This window comes from Camelus ferus, chromosome 8 (assembly GCF_009834535.1).
Source record: "Camelus ferus isolate YT-003-E chromosome 8, BCGSAC_Cfer_1.0, whole genome shotgun sequence".
Taxonomy (NCBI): Eukaryota; Metazoa; Chordata; class Mammalia; order Artiodactyla; family Camelidae; genus Camelus; species Camelus ferus.
This window is the reverse complement of record NC_045703.1, coordinates 44,805,116-44,824,553: the sequence shown is the minus strand read 5'-3', so window position 1 is coordinate 44,824,553 and position 19,438 is coordinate 44,805,116. Positions and strand designations below refer to the sequence as shown.

The following is a 19,438-nucleotide window of genomic DNA, read 5'->3' as shown; positions in this document are numbered from 1 at the left end:
GTATAATCAGATCCACTGGATCAAAATTCCTATCCTGCCACTTACTGGCTTGTCTGGGTATATTACTCAGGCTAGCCAATTCTTATTAACACAACTGAAAATGAGATAAGTCTATAGGTATATATGTTACATAGCTGTTAGGAAAATTACACACAATATTGAATAAACATTGTTAAAAGCAGTCATTCTGATCATTACTATATAATAATTATGCCATTTATTAAATACTTAGCATACGCCAGGCATTTAACAAATTTTTTCTTAATCCTCATAATGACTCTGACATATGTGTTATTAATATACTCATTGTAGAGATGAGGAACCTGAGGGGAGTAGATTGGCTAAGTAGCTCTCCCAGATTCATACTGATGGTAGATAGAGTGCTGGGATTTGAACCCAGGCAGTCTGACTCTGGACCCCATGCTCTAATCAAGGGTATATTACCTCTTGCACCATGAGATATTTTGCATGTGTATGTCTCTCTCTCACACACACTCATATGTAATCATATTAGACACACACATTTGCTTAATGTTTAAAAAGTTTCAATTATGTATTACCAGTTTTTAAAAACAGAATACCTAATTTTATACATGACATGAGATCTACTATGTAAAAATGCAAATAAAAGGGGCTGAAAATTGATATGGTTGCCTCTGTGTGGTGCTATTATAGGTGGACTGTATTCTTCATCTTGTGGACATTTCTGTGCTAACTTTTCAACTAAAAACACATGCCAGGAAAATTAGAGGAGAATAGATACATAAATAAAAGCAATCCAAGGAATTTGTAAGGAGAATAGGCTTTCATAGACAGGGGACCCTTCCTCTACGAGTAGCAGAGTAGACTAGATATCCTGAGTAACCTTCCTTCTGAAACGACTGAAAACAGGGTTAAATTTAGAAAGCAGCGGGATGTAAACACTTACATGTGCCAGAACTGGGGTGGGTGCAGGGAAGGTGGGGGTGGGAACTGGCTCTGGCTGGATAACTATTTCAGCGGGAACTGCTCCATCTTCATCCTCAGGAAGTTTCTGATGGGCACAGCGACCGATGTCCGCATTTTTGAAGGATACAGGCTGCGCAAAGTCCATAGGCCTAAGGGAATATAATTAAAATGAAATACTTTCTCTTATTTTTCATTGTCTTGCTTCCTTACAATTATAGCACATTTCCCCCCTCCCCTTTTAAAGGTCATCAGTGCAATTTAAAAAAGTCTAACTTGAAGATCTGCATTGTTTTCTTCCCTGACCCCACCCACCATGGTTTTAGAAAATGATTCTTTTTGCAACAGTGATTCTCACATGGGAAAAAAAAAATTAACAAAGAGATTCACTTACACAGAGTTTATAACAAGGTTCCAAATACAGCCTTCAAAAGGAGGAATATTTCTGAGTGGGGAGGGTTGAAATTCAGGTGGAGCACCCCCAACAAAAAGCTTTTTAACTTCTATCGCCTGTTCTACGGTCAGATTTTGCATATGCCTTCTGTCTTCATCGACTTGAACAGTAAAGATGCTGATAAAACATTTAAAATAAATAAGTAAAAAACACGTTAACGTCCACTACAACCGGAAATCAAACTCTTTCCTGCCACCCCTCACCCCTCCTTCCTGTAGCTTTGAAGGGAGCTGAATGTGATGATTAGGAATTCCACACTAAGAAAACGATACTGTTTCTCAGGATCTTGGCCCTCGGCCTCCCTCGTTAACTCTCCCTGAGAGTTTGCTGAAACAAGGCCGTGGTGCAGCTGCAACATTAGCCTCTGGGGGTGTTGACAACAGTGGCCCTTACAGTGGCCTGAGCCCGTTGAGCAGGCTTCTGTTCCAGGTAGTAATGTCTAATCGTATGAGGCTCAGTCAGTTTAGCACAGCATGGGGTCACGTTTTGTTTGGCTCTTTGTTTCTTGGTTTGTGCTAGCTATTATCTTCTTGCTAGGGGACAAACTGTACTCCTGAGAGCTTAGACTGCAGGAATCAACAGCAAACACTTACAGGACGTTTTATAAAGAATGTAGCTGCTGGCTTTTGAATCAAAGAGGCAGGCAAGTACACCATGCTAATTGTTCTTTGCAATGATTTTCCTTAGTGGCCATCTCATTAATTTCCCTAATTTGCTTACGAGAGATAGCTCACACATTACTAATTGAGAACCTCATGCTACTTATCCACTCCTTGGATCCTGGGGCGAAGAATCAGAAAGAGACAAAGAGTTCTGATGGGTGACGAAAATGACCAAAGGCATTTTCTCTTGTTCTAGAAGCAGGTTTTGAACTCGGTCCCAAGCGTCAGCGTGGGGCTCTTGGTCAGAAGTGTTAGTCAATAGCCCAGGGATCATGAATGGATTCCTGAAAACTTATTCCACATCTAGGGAGAAAACTGAAGTACTTAGATAGAAAACTCAGTCCTAAAGTGGCATTCTACTTGATCTTATAAAGAAGAAAAAACACATGTTGAATTAGAAACAATAAACCAGGGCAAAGACGCTCTGAAATGGCACTGAGCAGTTGGCCCACTGGGACAATTCAAATGTAAGACAATGGAACAAAAAACAGATATTGTTGTGGCTCAAAATGTCATTGTTTGGAATGTGTAGATGGAGTAGGTTGGATTTTGTTTCAAAGGCAAAATAGGGGAAATGATATATTGGGCTTTTTTTTTTTTTTTTGCCAGATTCCAGAAGATTGTGCTGGCAAAATTCAAGAGAGTTCAACCTCATTGCTAAGAATGTTGGTGGTTTGATGAAACTTTTAGAAGTTTCATACCCACTCACTTCTGGGTATGTGTGACTCACCAAGAAGTAACCCCCCATGTTCCTGTTTTTCTCTCTTTTGCTAGAAGTAACCTGTTACTAATATGATATAGTAGTATTCTTAAGGGTTTTAATGAGGGGTTTTAGCCACTATTAAAGATTGTCCAAGGAGAGCAAATCTCTGCTTTTGATTAGAGTCTTTAAAGATCTAGGAGAGGCCCTCCTCTTTGTGATGTGGACTCTCTCAGTCTGGTTCTGCCCCAACACCATAAAAATGATCCTTTCTTATCAGATCACAGGGTGGAGATGTAGAATGAACATGAACTTTCAGAAGGAACAAACTGGAATTAAGTACTACTATGGAAGCTTACTAGCTGTGTGACCTTGGCACAGTTATTTAATCTTGCTCGGTCTCATTTCATTCATTTATAAAATGAGGATAAAAACACCTACTTTGACCCATGGAAAACTTTAACTAAGGGACTGCACTGAGGCTGTATAAGGGCACTGCTAGAAGACCATGGCTGAATCCAGCTCGTATTTTACATCCAAGGAGCATCAAATCTAGGTCATTTATTTAAGTTCTTTGTAAAGAAAGAGATTACCTACATGTGCTCTAAAATTCTGGTGTGTTTCCTTTTTTAAAAGTATTAACTCAGGGGGAAGGTATAGATCAGTGGTAAAGTGCATGCATAGCATGAATAAGGTCCTGAGTTTGATCGCCAGTACCGCCATTAAAATAAATAAATAAATAAATAAATAAACCTAATTACCTCCTTCGACCCAGAAAAAAAAAAAAAAAACTTAAAAAACAAAACCAAATAAAGTATTAATTCAAAAACTCTTTACTGAGGACCTGCTATGTGCAAAAAGCATTATGAGAAACATTTCATTACTATTAGTATTGTGATAGGTCAGCTGTATTTCCTTAAAATTTCAATAATTGATTCTTGGAGTTTAATAATTAAACATTTTATTACTTACATTCTATTTCTTGTTTGCTTGAAATATTGGTCTAAGATTTTTTTTTCTCAGACCACCACCAAATGAACTACATATGTAGTAAAAGATTTTAAGAGAAAGTGCCCTGATATTTGCAATTTACATGACAAACAAAATCTGAAAAATTTTTTGGTTGAAGATATTTTGGACTGTAAGAAAGAAACATTTGGGTTGCAGTGTCCAAATCACAGTTTCCTTCTGGAAACCTCAAATTACTCCTGAAATATCTGATTGAATTTTGTGGTCTTTTGCCTAACTCTGTACCTGCGTGGAGAACACTGTCACAGAGGAGAACACCTATTTGCCTAAGCTTCTACTCCAGGATCTTAGGGCTTAATGTTTTCATCCAGTTAGAACCACCGGCCACTTAGGTGGACTCCGGGAGAAGGATCAGAGGGCAAAGCAGGGAGAGGTCACTGGAGTACTAGGGAATTAGACATCAAAGTAAAGGAGGTGAAATTTTTGCAGAGGAAGGGGTAGAAAAGGAGAAAGAATGGGGAGGAGGTAAAGAGAGGCAGGGAGGGGAGAGAAAAAGGCAAGAATAATGCCTCTCAATTTGATAAAAAGCTATTGGTTTTATGAGGTGATATTAAAATTACCATCTTCTCCAGAGTTTTAAGAAAAGAAGTTGACAATTGACATTTATGGTCTAAACAGTGTTGGAAGACAGCAAATATTTCTAAGCTAATAAGAGTATCATAATCAACATGACGTAACACAGATCTTTGATGTCACAGAAAGGGCAAGAATAAATAGCTGGTGAGCACAGATGGAGGTTTAAAGTCAAGTGTATCTGACTTTAAACCCTGTCTCTTATTTACTAGCTATGTGATTTGGGACAGTTGGTTAATATTTCCTCATCTGTGATGAAATGATATTAATACAGATTTCACATTGCAAATGACTAAAGGACATAATCTTTGCTTAGTATTTGACAGAGAGCATGCAGTGGAATTGATATGAAGCATTAAAATGTATTCCTGGGTGAAGTTCTTAGGGTCATTAGTGATCTCTGGTTGAGTTAATTGAAGCGCTTGCTTAAAGGATAGGTGATGATTGTTTTTTGACCTTAGAGTGCTGAATGAGACATTATGGTAGCAAATGAGTTCTTGCTTTGCCACAGAGTGCAGTGACAACACACTAATATGTCCAATACATTATCCTTTAATTAACAGCGAATAGCAAAACTGTTTGTTTATATGGCCAATTAACTGAATGACCAGTTTTCAGTGATATACTATACACTGAGCTTAATCAAATAAAGGTTAGATTGATGGCCAACAGCTGTGAAGTTGGCACAATAAAATAACAGACACCTGTTAAAAGGACACCTTAGCACAACATCGTAATGCTCTTGGGAATGTCAGGATCCTTTCTCTACAAGATAACAGATTTCGCATGATTTTTTTGTCAACTGTATTTCTCAAGTCAGCATTTGCTTATGGAAATTATTTAAAGTTTAGAGACTTTAAAAGTCTTTCTTCCAATGAGAAGAACTAAAAATTGGCATAGGACCTGCAATCTAGTCTGGAAGACGTGTAAAATCAGTATTCTAGAGCATTCCTTAAGATTTAAATGAGAAAATTCAGTTTGCATTTCTCTTCAGAAACCATGACTGCAATATGTGCCTCTAAGATTAGTAAAAGTTCTTAGTTTGTTCAAATATTGATCCCTCATTTGTCTTAATCATGGTTTCTAAACATCTCAGTTAGCAGATACTCTGCAAGAATGCTTGGTATCAATTCAGCCCACAACCTAATGCCCTATGTAATAAAAAAGACATGAACTGAGGAAAGTTTTACCACTTACTTAGAAGACAAGACATGCTTATCACTTACTTAAACTATTTTCCACGCAAGAGGATGGTTGGAAAATGGAGGTCTTTAACTACAGAACGGCATGTGCTTACTTGAACTTTTATGACACACTCACATTGTTGTATTTAAAAGTATCCTCTGTGTTTTAAGGTTTCAGCAAATGGTTTCCAGTTCTTTTCTATGTCTTCAGTCTAATAAATGGATTGCTGGTTTGGAGGTCTGAAGTCTCTGGACTTCTGTTTTCTTTTTCTCTAATTGTCCTTCTAAACTAATTACCTCTCTGAGCTGTCATACAGCATTTTGATGAAAAATACAAGTGACTTCCCCCATCAAGTAAGCAGAAAGCCCTGAAGCATTCTGAGGACCTAAGAAATCAGTTCATAATGCTAATAGCCAGTTCTCGGACTCAGGGCTGGGAAGCAAGTGCTCTAGGGGATCTGCAGAGAGGCAGCCTCTGCGCTGACGGCAAGACAGCAGCCTTCTCCCTTCTCTCTCTCAACTCTGTTCCCTCACGAAGCCCCCGTGCAGGGGCTCTGCACACCTTGGCAGGGGCCAGGCATGAGACATGCCTGGAACGGTGCTCGGTAGGTCCTGCAGCTGCTGCCATGCCCTATATCTGTGACAGATTTCTAAGCGGCTGCCATAACTGCTTTGGAGCCTGAATGAAACAGCAGCTGCCAAAGGCTGCTGGCTCCAGCGGAGCTGTTCTGTGCATTTCACCACGCGCAGACCTTACTAGAGAAGAGAGTATTTGAAGGGTGTGGAGGGAGAGCTTTGTCTCTAGCTTCAGAAGATGTGTTTGGGTTTTCCAAAGGTGGAGAGACCTGCCCAGCATAAAAACATTAAGAATAAAACTCTTAAGCACCAAGGTAAATGAGGTTCCCGAAGTATGAAATATAAAGAAAGTGAAATTAAACGTTTTGATAGTTTGGCAATGCATTGTATATCCATGCACTCAAAGGTCCAGGCAGAGACTAAGGCCAGCCAAGGAGTTCATGTTAGTTACGGCAGTACAGTCAGTTGCTAGGACTATTGTTACCCTCTAGTTCTCTCTACGTGAACAGAATGTTCTCTCCCGTCGTGAAACAGACTCGGCTCTGGTTTGATGACAATTTTCCTCATTGTTCGTGTCCCCGTGGAGAGATGCACTTCCAGACGGCCCTTGTTCAGGAATATCGCATAATAGGCCTGAAACAGCAAATGGTTATTGAGGATTAAAGGGGAATCTCACGTACGATTTAAGCTTAGTTCCCTGACGGAACTGCGGATCCATCTTCTCTGAGATCTTACCTGAGAAGTTAAGACTCAATATTTTCTTAGAGTATTTAAAGCAGCTGGAAATAGCTTTTTAACCATTTATAATTTTTGCTTGTTAGATGATGTGGAAAGTGGACATAATAATATAGCAGTGTCTGCAAAGCAGATTTGTGATGCTGAAAGTAACAGCTGTGCTTGCACTGGGCTTCTAACTCAAAAAACCCATCAGGAACAAAGGGTGTCAATAAAATTCCTCTCCCTTATATTCATAAATGGACAGCTAGCTTCTGAAAATCATGCCTGACTCCCAACCTCACAGCATTTTGAGTGTTTAGATTTTAATTCGTTCTCTGGGCTGCTGGAACAGATCACAATCACCGACATGTAACGTGTCTCCTACATTTAGAAAGAAGGAAGACAATTTTTCAGCCACAAACACGACTGCTTTCTTCTTGCCACTGTTACTATAGCAACCAGTATGGTTTTGAGATCAGATTATGAACCCCAGGGAGTGTGAATGCAGTCCTTGTCCCCAAAGCTTATGCCATGCGTGCTCCTCTCTTGTGGAGCACGGGGGCATTTGCTGCAGGGTGATCATTCGGTCCTCCACAAGTCACCTGAGGTGGTGGAGATGGTTTCAGTCAAACATCACAATGTCTCTAATAATTTACAAAATCATCTATGCAGCTGCCTGTCCAACACAAATTGTCCAGAGGATGTGGGTTAGTGCTCGCCACCCATCAAAGGAGCAACTGCCAAGTGCTCACTCAATTAAAAAAATTTTTAGCTGATTGCTCGATGTTTCAAACCCCTTCAGCAGAACATAATCACAAATGACCCTATGGGTATCAAAACTGGTAGCTTTGAAAAATAAAGTATGTTGGTTTAACCAGTATTGGTTCTACAACAGACATGAACTATTTAATATTGTCTCCTCTTTCAGATAGCATTTACTAACAGATTTTAAAAACTAGATACTCATTACCATTAAAATGATACATTGAAACATGAACATGTTATTTTTAATTTACTTTGTATTACAGTAGTTAATATTTTCTCATTTAATTGTTTTAATGGGAATATATATATATATACAAAGAGAGAGAGAGAGAGAGAGAGAGAGAGCTGTGTTTATTTTAAGAACATGAAAGCTGGTGATTTAAGTCCATTTATTTAGTCCTGAAGAGGAGAAATCCGAAACCTAAGGTGGTGCTTAATTATTTGACCATGACCTAGGAAACACATCCTTCAGCGGAAATCCATTTCACAATGTTTGATCTGGTCCCCTTATTATAACTAGCTCATCAGTTGTAACAATTTGAAAATAATTTTATTTTTTAAAATTAAAAGATAAAGCATTTAAGAGAGCATTTATGTTTTATATTTAGTCAGTGCTTATTATGTGCAGCATAAAATGAGATAAAAATAACACTTTTCTCCCTCTACTCTTCAAAAAAAATTTAAAAAAATTTTTTCTTCACTAAGTTTTTTTTCCCCCTAAGGTCAAAGATTAACCTCTATTTTCTCCTAAAATTAAAAAAAAAAAAAATTCCTTTTATATATAAGACTTCAATTCATTGGGAATTTATTTTTCTGTTTGGTGTGAATAGATTTATTTCATTTTTTTCTATATAGTTAACCAATTGCCTCAGAATCATTCACTAAAAGATTCATTTTTTCCTAATGATGTGCAATGCTGCCTATTGCTAAATGTCATTTCTATCTATGTTCGCGTATATTCACGGTTCTCTATTCTGTTCCACTAACACAGAGTTATCCATGAATTAACACCACACTACTATGATTCAAAACTCTAGCCAGTATTTGGTAGGACAGCCCACCAACTTATTCTTCTATTTCAGGACTTTCTTGGGCTTTTGATCTTTGATATAAATTTTAGAATTAGCTTGTCCTGACTGACAGAAAGATAAGGTGGTGTTTTCATTGAAGCTGAATCTACATACCATTTTGTGAAGAACTGATATACTTTTAATACTGAGTCTCCCCATTAACATGTTGACTTTAATAAGTAGTCTGTTGTAATTTTCAACAAGTTTTATAATTTTCCCCATATAGGTCTTACATTTGTTCTGTTATATTTATTCTTAAATTACATCCTTGCTTTTACACTATTATTTACTTGTTCTTTACTTATTGCACTGGCTAAGACTGGCTAAGACTGGTACAGTGAATATTCATCCTTTTCTCGGGCTTGATTTTATAGGGAATGTTTATAACGTTTTTCTATCAAGAAGCTCCATCCTCTAGGTTTACCAAGTCTTTTTTTTTGTTTGTTTGTATGTTTTTAATCAGGAATGGGTGTTAAGTTTTACCAAAAGTTCTCTCTGCATCTATCAAGATCCTTATATGATTCTTAGATTTTCTAATATCTAACCACCTTTGTGTTCCTGAGATAATGCAAGTTACTCACAGTTATACATCTTTGGATTTTATTTGCCAATACAGTTGACCTTTGCACAACACTGGGCTCTGACCCTCTACAAAGTTGAAAATCCGAGTATAACTTGTAGTTGGCCCTCCCTACACACAGTTACTCTGTACTGGATGTTCTGCATCTCAGTTTCAACCAACCTAGGGTCATGGAGTACTGTTATATTTACTATTAAAAAAAACACTGTATCAGTGGACCTGTGCAGTTCAAACCCATGTTGTTCAAGGGTGAACTATATTTTGTTTAGTCTTTCTTTTATTTGCAGGACAAGAGAGTAATATTATCATATAATATTATCAATTACTAAATTTTAAATGCTAAAAGTGATTGAAAAATATGTAATCACAAACAATACACCTTGATTTACAAGGATGTGTGCATATTTAAGGACATATATCTTAAGCACTCTAAGCTTTGACCGTGGCAGACCAGGTAATTCCTAAAAACTCTTTCACTGAGAAAAGCTAGATTAAGTGGAAAAATTTAAATCTTTAAAAATGTGACTGAAAGTACTGGAGGAATACCAAGGCAGTAAAGTGTTATGATGCCTACAAAAGAAGCCTCAACAATTTTAAGAAGATAGAAATTATTTCAAGCATCTTTACTGACCACAATGCCAGGAAACTGGAAATCAACTACAGAGAAACAAAGGAGAAAAAAAGGAAAGTATGGAGCTTAAATAACACACTATTAAAAAAAAAAAAACAATGGGTCAATGATGAAATCAAAGTTGAAATTTAAAAATACCTCAAGACAAATGAAAATGAAAACACAACTACACAAAATTTATGGGATGCAGCAAAGGCAGTGCTAAGAGGGAAGTTTATAGCGATACAGGCTTTCCTCAAAAAAGAACAATCTCAAATAAACAAAGTAACCCACTAGCTAAAAGAATTAGAAAAAGAAGAGCAAAAAACCCGAAAGTCAGCAGAAGGAAGGCAATAATAAAGATCAGGGAGGAAATAAATATAATAGAGACTAAAAAAAAAAAAAAAAGGAAAAAAAAATTAATCACAACAAAAGCAGATTTTTTGAAAGAGTAAATAAAATCGATAAACCTCTGGCCAAACTCACAAAGAAGAAAAAAGAGAGAGCACAAATTAGCAAAATAAGAAAGGAAAATGGAGAAATTGCAACAAAAAACATAGAAATACAGAATATCATATGAGAATATTATGAAAAACCATATGGAACCAAAATGGATAACTAGAGGAGATGGACAAGTTTCTGGAAACATACAGTCAAGAAGAAACTGACCACTTGAACAAACCAATCACTAGAAATGAAATCAAATTAGCAATAAAAAAACCTCCCTACAAATAAAAGTCCAGGGCTGACGGTTTCACTGGGGAATTCTACCAAACATAGAAAGAAGAACTCATACCAGTCCTTCTCAAACTCTTCCAGAAGATTGAAAATGAGGGAATATTCCCAAACTCATTCTATGAAGCCACCATCACCTGATACCAAAACCAGGCAAAGACACTACCCAAAATAGAATTATAAGCCAATATCACTGATGAACATAGATGCAAAAATCCTCACCAAAATATTAGCAAATAGAATCCAACAACACATAAAAAAATTTTACATCATGATCAAGTGGGGTTCATCCCAGGGACACAAGGGTGGTTCAACATATGCAAATCAATCAATGTAATACATTATATCAACAAGAGAAAGGACAAAAACCACATGATCATCTCAATAGATGCAGAAAAAGCACTTGATAAAATTCAACACCCATTTATGATAAAAACTCTCACCAAAGTGGGTATAGAGGGAACATATCTTGACATAATAAAAGCTATATATGACAAACCTAAAGCCAGCATAATACTCAACGGTGAAAAACTCAAAAGCTTCCCACTAAAATCTGGGACAAGACAAGGATGCCCACTATCACCACTCCTATTCAACACAGTCTTGGAAGTCCTAGCCACAGCAATCAAGCAAGAGAGAGAAATAAAAGGGATCCAAACTGGAAAAGAAGAGGTAAAAGTGCCACTATATGCAGATGACATGATACTATATATAGAAAACTGTAAAAGGTCCACCCAAAAACTACTAGAAATAATCGAAGAATTCAGCAAGGTAGCAGATTACAAGATTAATGTTCAAAAATCAGTTGCATTTCTTTACACTAACAATGAATCAATAGAAGAAGAAAGTAAAGAAACAATCCTCTTTAAAACAGCACCCACATGGAGACAGCCTAAATGTCCATCAACGGATGACTGGATAAAGAAGATGTGGTATATTTATACAATGGAATACTACTCAGCCATAAAAACTGACAACATAACACCATTTGCAGCAACATGGATGCTCCTGGAGAATGTCATTCTAAGTGAAGTAAGCCAGAAAAAGAAAGAAAAATACCACATGAGATCGCTCATATGTGGAATCTAAAAACAAACAAACAAAAACCAAACAAAGCATAAACACAAAACAGAAATAGATTCATAGACATAGAATACAAACTTGTGGTTGCCAAGTGGGCGGAGGGTGGGAAGGGATAGACTGGGATTTCAAAACTGTAGAATAGATAAACAAGATTATACTGTATAGCACAGGGAAATATATACAAGATCTTATGGTAGCTCACGGAGAAAAAAATGTGACAATGTACATAGATATGTTCATGTGTAACTGAAAAATTGTGCTCTACACTGGAATTTAATACAACATCATAAAATGATTATAAATCAATAAAAAATGTTAAAAAAAAAAAAGTAAAATAGCACCCAAAGTAATAAAATACCTAAGAATAAAACTAACCAAGGAAGTGAAAGATTTATACATGGAAAACCATAAAACACTGATTAAGGAAATTAAAGAAGACTTAAAAAAAATGGAAAGATATCCCATACTCTTGGATGGGAAGAATCAATATTGTTAAAATGCTCATACTGCCCAAGGCAATCTACGGATTTAATGTAATCCCTATCAAATTACCCAGGACATATTTCACAGAACAAGAACAAACCATAATAAAATTTATATGGAGCCACAAAAGATCTAGAATTGCCAAAGCATTACTGAAGAAAAAAAAAAAGAGGCTGGAGGAGTAACTCTCCCCGACTTCAGACAATACTATAGAGCTACAGTAATCAAAACAGCATGGTATTGGTACAAAAACAGACATCTGGACCAATGGAACAAAATAGAGAGCCCAGAAATGAACCCACAAACTTCTGGTCAACTAATCTTCGACAAAGGAGGCAAGAATATACAATGGAATAAAGATAGTCTCTTCAGCAAATGGTGTTGGGAAAACTGGACAGCAGCATGTAAATCAATGAAGCTAGAACATTTCCGTACACCATACACAAAAATAAACTCAAAATGGATCAAAGACTTAAACATAAGACCAGATACAATGAACTTCCTAGAAGAAAATATAGGCAAAATATCTGACATACATCTCAAAAATGTTCTCCTAGAGCAGTCTACCCAAGCAATAGAAATAAAAGCAAGAATAAGCAAATGGGACCTAATTAAACTTACAAGCTTCTGCACAGCAAAGCAAACCGTAAGTAAAACAAAATGACAACCTATGGAATGGGAGAAAATTTTTGCAGATGAAACCAACAAAGGCTTGATCTCCAGAATATACAAGCAACTCATATGACTTAGTAAGACAAAAACAAACAACCCAATCCAAAAATGGGCAGAAGACCTAAACAAGCAATTTGCTAAGGAAGAAATACAAATGATCAATAGGCACATGAAAAAATGCTCAATATCACAATTATCAGAGAAATGCTAATTAAAACTACAATGAGGTATCACCTCACACCAGTCAGAATGGCTATCATTCAAAAATCCACAAATGACAAATGCTGGAGAGGCTGTGGAGAAAAAGGAACCCTCCTACACTGCTGATGGGAATGCAGTTTGGTGCAGCCACTGTGGAAAACAGTATGGAGATTCCTCAAAAGACTAGGAATAGACTTACCGTATGACCCAGGAATCCCGCTCCTGGGCATATATCCAGAAGGAACCCTACTTCAAAATGACACCTGTACCCGAATGTTCACAGCAGCACTTTTTACAATAGCTAAGACATGGAAACAGCCTAAATATCCATCAACAGATGAGTGGATAAAGAAAATGTGGTACATTTATACCATGGAATACTATTCAGCCATAAAAACCATCTATGTAACACCATTTGCAGAAACATGGATGTTCCTGGAGAATGTCATTCTAAGTGAAGTAAGCCAGAAAGAGAAAGAAAGATCACTCATATGTGGAATCTTAAAAAAAAAAAAAAACAAAAAAAAAAACTACAAAACAGAAACAGACTCAAAGACATAGAATACAAACTTGCAGTTGCCAAGGGGGCAGGGAGGGTGGGAATGGACAGACTGGGATTTCAAAATGTAGAATAGATAAACAAGATTATACTGTATAGCACAGGGAAATATATACATGATCTTATGGTAGCTCACAGTGAAAAAAAAAGTGACAATGAATACACGTATGTTCATGTATAACTGAAAAATTGTGCTCTACACTGGAATTTGACACAACATTGTAAAAATGACTATAACTCAATAAAAAAATGTTAAAAAAAAAAAGAGCTATGGTGCCTAGATCTGGACAGCTGAGCTTTTAACAGAATCAAATGACTAGTGGGTATGAAAATTGTTCACAGCCCTACAAAGCAGACACTGTGTAGGCTTTATTTTAATGTCATTTTAATGTCACTGTTGTCCATGCCTGTGTTGGTTGCGCTCTCTTCGCCTTCTCCTAGCCAGGTGTGTCCAGAGAAGGTGGAACAGGTTAGGCTTAAACAGACTGCATCATGTTTGCTAGTGAAACTGGGTAACTGGGTAACTGATCCTAAAGGAATTTAAATTCCAATTTAAATTATTTGAAGGATCTATCTGGTCACCTACAGATCTGGTAGGAAACTGGACTTAAAGAGAAGAGAAGATTAATGCAATTTGAATATATTTTAAGCTTTCTCTCTTTATATATGCAAAACTCATACATAAAATATGGATGTAAATACAAGTGTGTCTGCACTTAGAATTGACCAACAGAAAAATCCTCGTGAAGATACTTGTCCTAAGAAGATGGTAGTGGAAATAAATAATGCAAATCAAAAAATATAAAAACAATGTATAAACCCTAAATGCCTCATCAGTCTCTTTATAAAATAATCATTATAGATAAGCATTAAAGAAAATGCATTAATTAACTAGGTGTGAGGGTACCTGTCCAGTTTGCCTTCGTTTTCTCCTAGGTGGTGCTGGTGTCCCTCCACTTCCCAAGAGAATGATCCCGGACTCATTCTTGGTGCTGAAGGACAGGTTGATTTCTGTTCCTACATCAATTGGTACAGGGGACAGCTCCACAAAACCAGGCTTGGGAAAGCTAACTGTGTAAACGTTCTTTGTGTAAAAAGAAAAAAGGGAAGAAAGCATTAGAAATGAAAATTTAAATTTCTCTATCTCACTCACCCTCCTCAATTCGCTTAATGTTACTATGAAATACATTGTCATTTTAGAACACAAGAAAACGCAGTTACGTGGAGAACCAAAAAGCAACTGAAGAAACACTATTTCCAGCTGTAACTCTGAATTTTCTGAGCAGTTTGGGTTAAAATAAGAATTCTGGCCTATGCTTTATTCTAGAACTTTTGATTTAAAATATAAAAGACGATCACTGGTAGATAATATTTTCTTTCAGTTTAAATCTATCTTGCAAAGTCTCCCTTAAAAACACTCTAATTAATCTCTTCAATACCCTTTACCAACAAATTGCTTATGTTTTATAGCTGAGTCTGACCCTGGTCTCTGTCTGCATTCTTCTTCAGTGATGAGTCCAAGGTAAAGATGTTCACTGCTATCAAATGTATAAACACACTCTTGAGGAATTTTTTAAAAAATCAGATACAACTTAATCTTAAAAAATAAATAAATTAAATGTTTCATAGTCCAGGTTTCTTCTCAAAATGAAAATAGTATCATTGTCCTTGCTAATAAGAAACTTAAAACAGTAACATTTTAGATGGTAACCAAACGCAAAAAGGAGAAAGTAAAAACCACTTCCCTCCCAAAGCTGGATAGAAGCATATAGCTTTTTATAACCCATTCTTTCACGCATTTATGCATGCATGCATTCATTCACTCATTTTAGCTTTTACAACCTTGCCCTCTTCCTCGCTCCTCCTTTCTGTATTTAAACTGAGTTATGACAGGCATGATCATGTGTAACTTCTTTTTTTTCACTTCACTTGTGCGGGGATGTCTCTCTGTCAGCAAACATAGACCTCATCATCACTTTTAATGGCAGGTCATTCCCGTGTATGAATATGCAAGGATTTATTTCAGCAAGCCCATGTAGTTGGGCATTTAGAGTACTTAAAGTGCTCATTTTGAAAGTCCCAGATTTTGCTGGAGTGAAAACAAGGAATCCTTTAATGCAGAATCCACCCCCCCCCAAAGTGTTTCAGGCCCAGTTAAGTGACATAAGTGTTGTACAATGTACAATCTGTTTTCTATTCCAATTTTCAACTCATTGCATTTTGAATAGTCCAACTAAAACTACTATGTAGACTCTTCATTATTTATCCACATCAAATTTCTGCTTCATATTTTAGTTGCAAATAACTCTTGGTTACTGAGAAGCCTTTACAGAACCATCATTTCCACACATACAGGCTACTCATTTTCTAGACAGCTTTTCATCCTCATGTAAATGTCTTTTGCATGTGGATGAGAGTTAGTCTTTGGAAGATTAAAACTCTCAGTAAAACTTTCCTTAAGAGGCCAATATGGATTCTCAGAGATCAATTTAGTATGTGTTTCCTTTTTTTTTCTTATTCCCACGCTTCTTGGGGTGAATGTCTGTGACTAGTTCCAAGTTGGAGACTGTAACTAGGCACAATGAAGACCCTGAAAGCTCTGTTCCAGTCTTTAAACTTCATGGCTCAGTGGTAATTTACTTTTTTCCCCTCCAAATCTCTTTATTTCCCATTGAAATGCTTTAAAATAATTTTAATTGGAGAAAGCAGCCAAAATGAATAGTTGTGTCCTATCAGGGTAATTAAAAATTTGTAAGTATGATATATTTAATGTTTTCTTTTTAAAACAAACTCATCACTTTTAGAATCCCTGTAACATTTTTATTAACATTTGCTGATGACTGTTGGCTCTTGTTTACAGATATTATACGAGAGCAGAGCTGGGACCTGTGTTTCTCTCCCCGATGGGTCAGCCCCTACTGTAGAGTCAGTGCAGAATAGTCAGGTGGAATCAGGGACCTGCTGGGCTGCTTTGGCAACAAAGGAAAGATGCTGAAGATACCTGATAACAGGGAACTTTGCAGTCACATCAAATCCAGGTCTTTGTAGATGGTTCCCAGTATGTGAAAGGAAAGGAGTTTTGACTTCTAAGCTCTGGACAAGATTCTATGCACTAATGATTAGAGTGTACACTGTTGCGTGTTATTTGTGTAAACTCCTGGCACATTCCAGAAAAATTATTTAAGGATTCTAATAAAGCTATCTAAAATACAAGAAGGAAAAGAAATCTAAAATAGATGACAAAAATGAGGAAAAGAGAAAAATGGTGCTGGAAAGGAAGAGAGAACCAGAAGAGATTCATATTAAAAACATGTGCTATAAAGTTCTGTACATGTGGAAAACTGGTTCACAATTTGGGGTCTTTATAATGTCATTTTCTTAACTTCAGCTGATCACAGAAATTTACAGAAGTACTTCATTCTTGCTTTATCATTTATGCATGGCTAATTCTAGGGTCAGCAGGAATTTAAAATATATTAACAAGGACTGATCCCTATAAAAGACCCAAACTAAGCAAGTGAAATTTGATACGAATGTCTTTAGGAAACCACTGAGACCAACCTCCAGCGAACATCCTTTGGTAACACCAACATAATCAGGGCTACTAAGTATGTTATACGGAGTTCTTGAAATTTCAATATCTTTGAGGCAGCCAGAATATTTCTTCAAATTTACTTCTGGCCTGTTGAAAAATTAAATGGAAAACAAAAACAGTATCATTAAGGCAAGGGCAGTATAGTGTCCCTGACTACTGGAAGCAAGCCATGTGAAGCAAACTGATACACAGGCAGGCATGTCTCTCACACAGTGTACACGTGCACACATGTATCCAGCAAACGATGCTTCCATTATCTACCAGTTGGATAAGTGGATATTAGCACTATTCTGCAGAAGGACTCTTTATGTAATTCATCTTCCTCTCCTTTTAAAAAATAATCTCACCTACTACATTTAAATACCAGGTACAGGACTTAACTGACTTTTTAAGTCTTCATATCTATAATGAAATGCGTTCCTTTTTTTTCCACCAAAGAGCAGGCACTTGTCTAGGGATGCATAACCAAACTACATATCAAAAAAGTTAAATAAAATCTTGCTCAAAATTAAAAACATTTACCTTGAAAAGATAATATTTCTGTCACTGAGACTTTTGGTAGTGGGGGGAGTATAAGATAGTATATTTATCCTTAAAGATTTTAAGTAAAACAAAACCTGAGAAACATTCTTTTGGATTATATAGTCTAAAAAAGATAATTTAAGATTAAGTTTAGAGATTGGCCCCAAAGTCCTTATTCTATACTGGAGCAATAACAGAATAAAGCAACCAAAGGCAGAAAACATCCATTGAATTTTTCCAATAAGGTTGAAAATGGCTCCTATACCCAAATGACACTTGAATGTTTACTTTTTGCTGAGTACTTCTTAAAAAGGGATAAACAGGCTAGCATGCAGTAAACAAAAGCTAGCAGGATGGCAATGGTGATGACAGCTCTTTCGTCTACAGCAGCACTGCCCAGTAGTGACGATGCAAGTGTTCCTTTCTGGACTGTCCAAACCATTAATTACTAGCCATATGTGGCTGCTGGCACTTGAAAAGTAGTTTGTGTCGATGAGAAACCAAACTATTGTTATTTAATTATATTTAATTTAAAGTTAAGTAGCCACCATGACTAGTGACAACTACATTGAATAGTGTAGGTCAATAGCAATAGAAAAAATAATCCTTTTTTTTTGGTGTTAATCAGCATCTTTAAAAACTGTCCAATCAATACCAAGATATTATACTTATTTGGATAATGATTAATTCTCTCCTCATTGTACCATGATGGCAGGATTCCCCTTTTTGTCTTCATAAAAAACACATGGCATGAAGACAAACAGGTGGGAAAACAAATGTAACCCTAGCAGTGTGTATCAGGTGCTTTATGTAATGCCAGGTATTTGGATTTTTTGTTTCTCTCTCTCTGGGGCTGCTTTATTTTCTCTGATTATTTCCACTTGTTCCCAAGGTCTTCCCCTTCTGTTCAGTTAGCTGGTTATTATGAAGACCATGCCAACTGGAGGGTGAGAATCTTGCTTCTATTCTTCATGTATAAAGTGAAGGAAATCAGTGAATTTCATTCTTAGTGTTCATTTGCTTCCACGTTTTCATTTACAGGAAGACTGATTTGTCACTATTTTTTCTGAGGTATTATCACTAAAATAAATCACTCCTACAACTTATACAGTTCATAGTTTCATGATAAAGAAACACTTTGAAACACAATGATCTAGCAAGCTTGACATCATGAAAATCGCAGGGGATAAGTAATCACATATGGTGATCAGACTCCTAATGGTAACCATAGGCCTTGGTTTCCTCAAAGGCAAAATTACAAAGCTACACAGGGTCATTCCAGAGTTTTATTAGCATATATTTTCAATGAAAGCCAGCCTTTGCCTTTTAGCCATCTCAGCAAACAGCACTTGGCAGTTCTCATAACTGTATTGTGATAAAATAACTTGGATCATTTTTTTTTCACACTTCCATTTTTATACAGTGTAGTTTCTGGTATTGAAAGTCTAGCTTTTGCTCTCAAAATTTCTTGGATCAGTTCAGCTTCATTATCTCCTTTCCAGAAATTTGGCACAGTTAGGATTTGAAATACCAAAACACTAGGCTGTAGCTCTAGCCAGAGTGCGCCAGCCTTGCACATCTCTGGGGTTTGATCAGCCACTTAACAGAAGCCTGCTGCTCACAGCTTCCATGCTAACGCCTGTCTGCAAATAGGAATTAAAATGCTCCTGAGAAGCTAGGATGACCATCCGCAGACTTCCTCATCATTAACACAAACACTTGT

At 36.6% G+C, this 19,438-nt stretch overlaps 1 protein-coding gene across 2 annotated transcripts in view; it reads right to left on the bottom strand.

The window, feature by feature from the left end:
• Positions 1 to 19,438, bottom strand: part of LAMA2 (laminin subunit alpha 2) — a 516,055-nt gene that overhangs the window by 19,465 nt on the left and 477,152 nt on the right. For both annotated transcript variants that reach the window (XM_032484891.1, XM_032484892.1), the window contains 5 exons: positions 17,160 to 17,280; positions 14,506 to 14,682; positions 6,608 to 6,756; positions 1,340 to 1,516; positions 929 to 1,097 (listed from right to left, as the gene is read on the bottom strand). In XM_032484891.1, coding sequence (XP_032340782.1) covers positions 929 to 1,097; positions 1,340 to 1,516; positions 6,608 to 6,756; positions 14,506 to 14,682; positions 17,160 to 17,280 — 793 coding nt within the window. The remainder of the gene's footprint in view (positions 1 to 928; positions 1,098 to 1,339; positions 1,517 to 6,607; positions 6,757 to 14,505; positions 14,683 to 17,159; positions 17,281 to 19,438) is intronic.